Below are 1,169 nucleotides of genomic sequence, written 5' to 3'. Positions count from 1 at the left end.
ATGGCAAAGGTCTTCGCTGGTCTTGCTTAAAGTGCAGGTCAACCGAAGTTGATCTCTTTAAGTTGTTTAGGCAAACCAGAAATGGGTTCTCTGAGGTAGGGAGAGAGTTGTCGGTACTGACCGAAAATATAAAACTTATAACTGTTATGACCCTGATTTTTACACCCTTGGCGCTCGGTGCTACTTTTATGGCATTCCAGCCCAACCATATTTATTTAGTATATGTATTTTAAAAGTTTGGAGATACTCAATCAAAAATTACTTCGAATTAAGTTTAAAAATATTACATACATTTTCCGAAGAAGAAACATTTTTTTTTTTTTTTGATTCAGGTCAAATGGTTTACATGGAAAATTGGCGTATGATCATGTTCCTGGGCACGCCGGTTATGCCTGATCTCAATTCACTCATAACAACCGGGTTGTATATCAATGATTTGTCAATGCATGACTTTAGCAGGTAAATAAATATAACAAGCGATGTTTACATGTCTTATATAGATATCGAATTTATCACCCGTTAAATATTACTACTCTTCAGAGATCTCATGTTGGCCGGTACACAGCAATCCGTCGAACTCAAATTAGCGCTCGATCAAGAACAACAAAAGTCGAAGAAGCTAGAAGAGTCTATGCGTAAGCTGGACGAAGAAATGAGACGTACAGATGAGTTGCTTTATCAGATGATACCAAAGCAAGTGGCTGATCGGCTGAGACGTGGCGAAAATCCGATTGATACATGTGAGGTAAATGATTTAGAGATACGTATTAATATTAATCCTACTAACAGGCCTATGCTGCCTGTTTATTTTGAAAAATTCTCTAAGATGGTTGCCACCTGTTCAAGAATTTTAAATGAGTTTAAATAACAAGTTAAGCGAAATATTTTAATATGGATATCAAACAAGAGAGGTTTAAAAAATCTTTATTTCAAAAATATTCTTAAAGGGGTTGCCACCTGTTTGAAAACCTAAAATCAATTTACGTAACAAGTTAAATAAAATATTTGAATATGGGTATCAAACGAGAGAAATTTAAGGAAAGCTGGATCTATTTCTGAAATATTTATTACTGGGGTTACCACCAGTTCAGAATTTCAAAATCAATTTCGTTTACCAGTTATATTGTTACGATTATCCTCGAAACCTTGAGGGATTACCCAAATATACT

At 34.9% G+C, this 1,169-nt stretch overlaps 1 protein-coding gene and 1 pseudogene across 1 annotated transcript in view; one reads left to right on the top strand and one right to left on the bottom strand.

The window, feature by feature from the left end:
• LOC118750056 overlaps positions 1-209 on the bottom strand; it is a 4,562-nt pseudogene extending 4,353 nt beyond the window's left edge.
• LOC118740873 (soluble guanylate cyclase 88E-like) overlaps positions 1-1,169 on the top strand; it is a 50,278-nt gene that overhangs the window by 45,603 nt on the left and 3,506 nt on the right. Inside the window, exons 6-7 of the mRNA XM_036472647.1 lie at positions 331-459; positions 541-745. Of these exons, the coding sequence (XP_036328540.1) occupies positions 331-459; positions 541-745 (334 nt within the window). The remainder of the gene's footprint in view (positions 1-330; positions 460-540; positions 746-1,169) is intronic.

This window comes from Rhagoletis pomonella, unplaced genomic scaffold (assembly GCF_013731165.1).
Source record: "Rhagoletis pomonella isolate Grant_MI unplaced genomic scaffold, Rhpom_1.0 Rhpom_scaffold_00001, whole genome shotgun sequence".
Taxonomy (NCBI): Eukaryota; Metazoa; Arthropoda; class Insecta; order Diptera; family Tephritidae; genus Rhagoletis; species Rhagoletis pomonella.
This window is presented reverse-complemented; position numbering and strand designations above follow the sequence as displayed.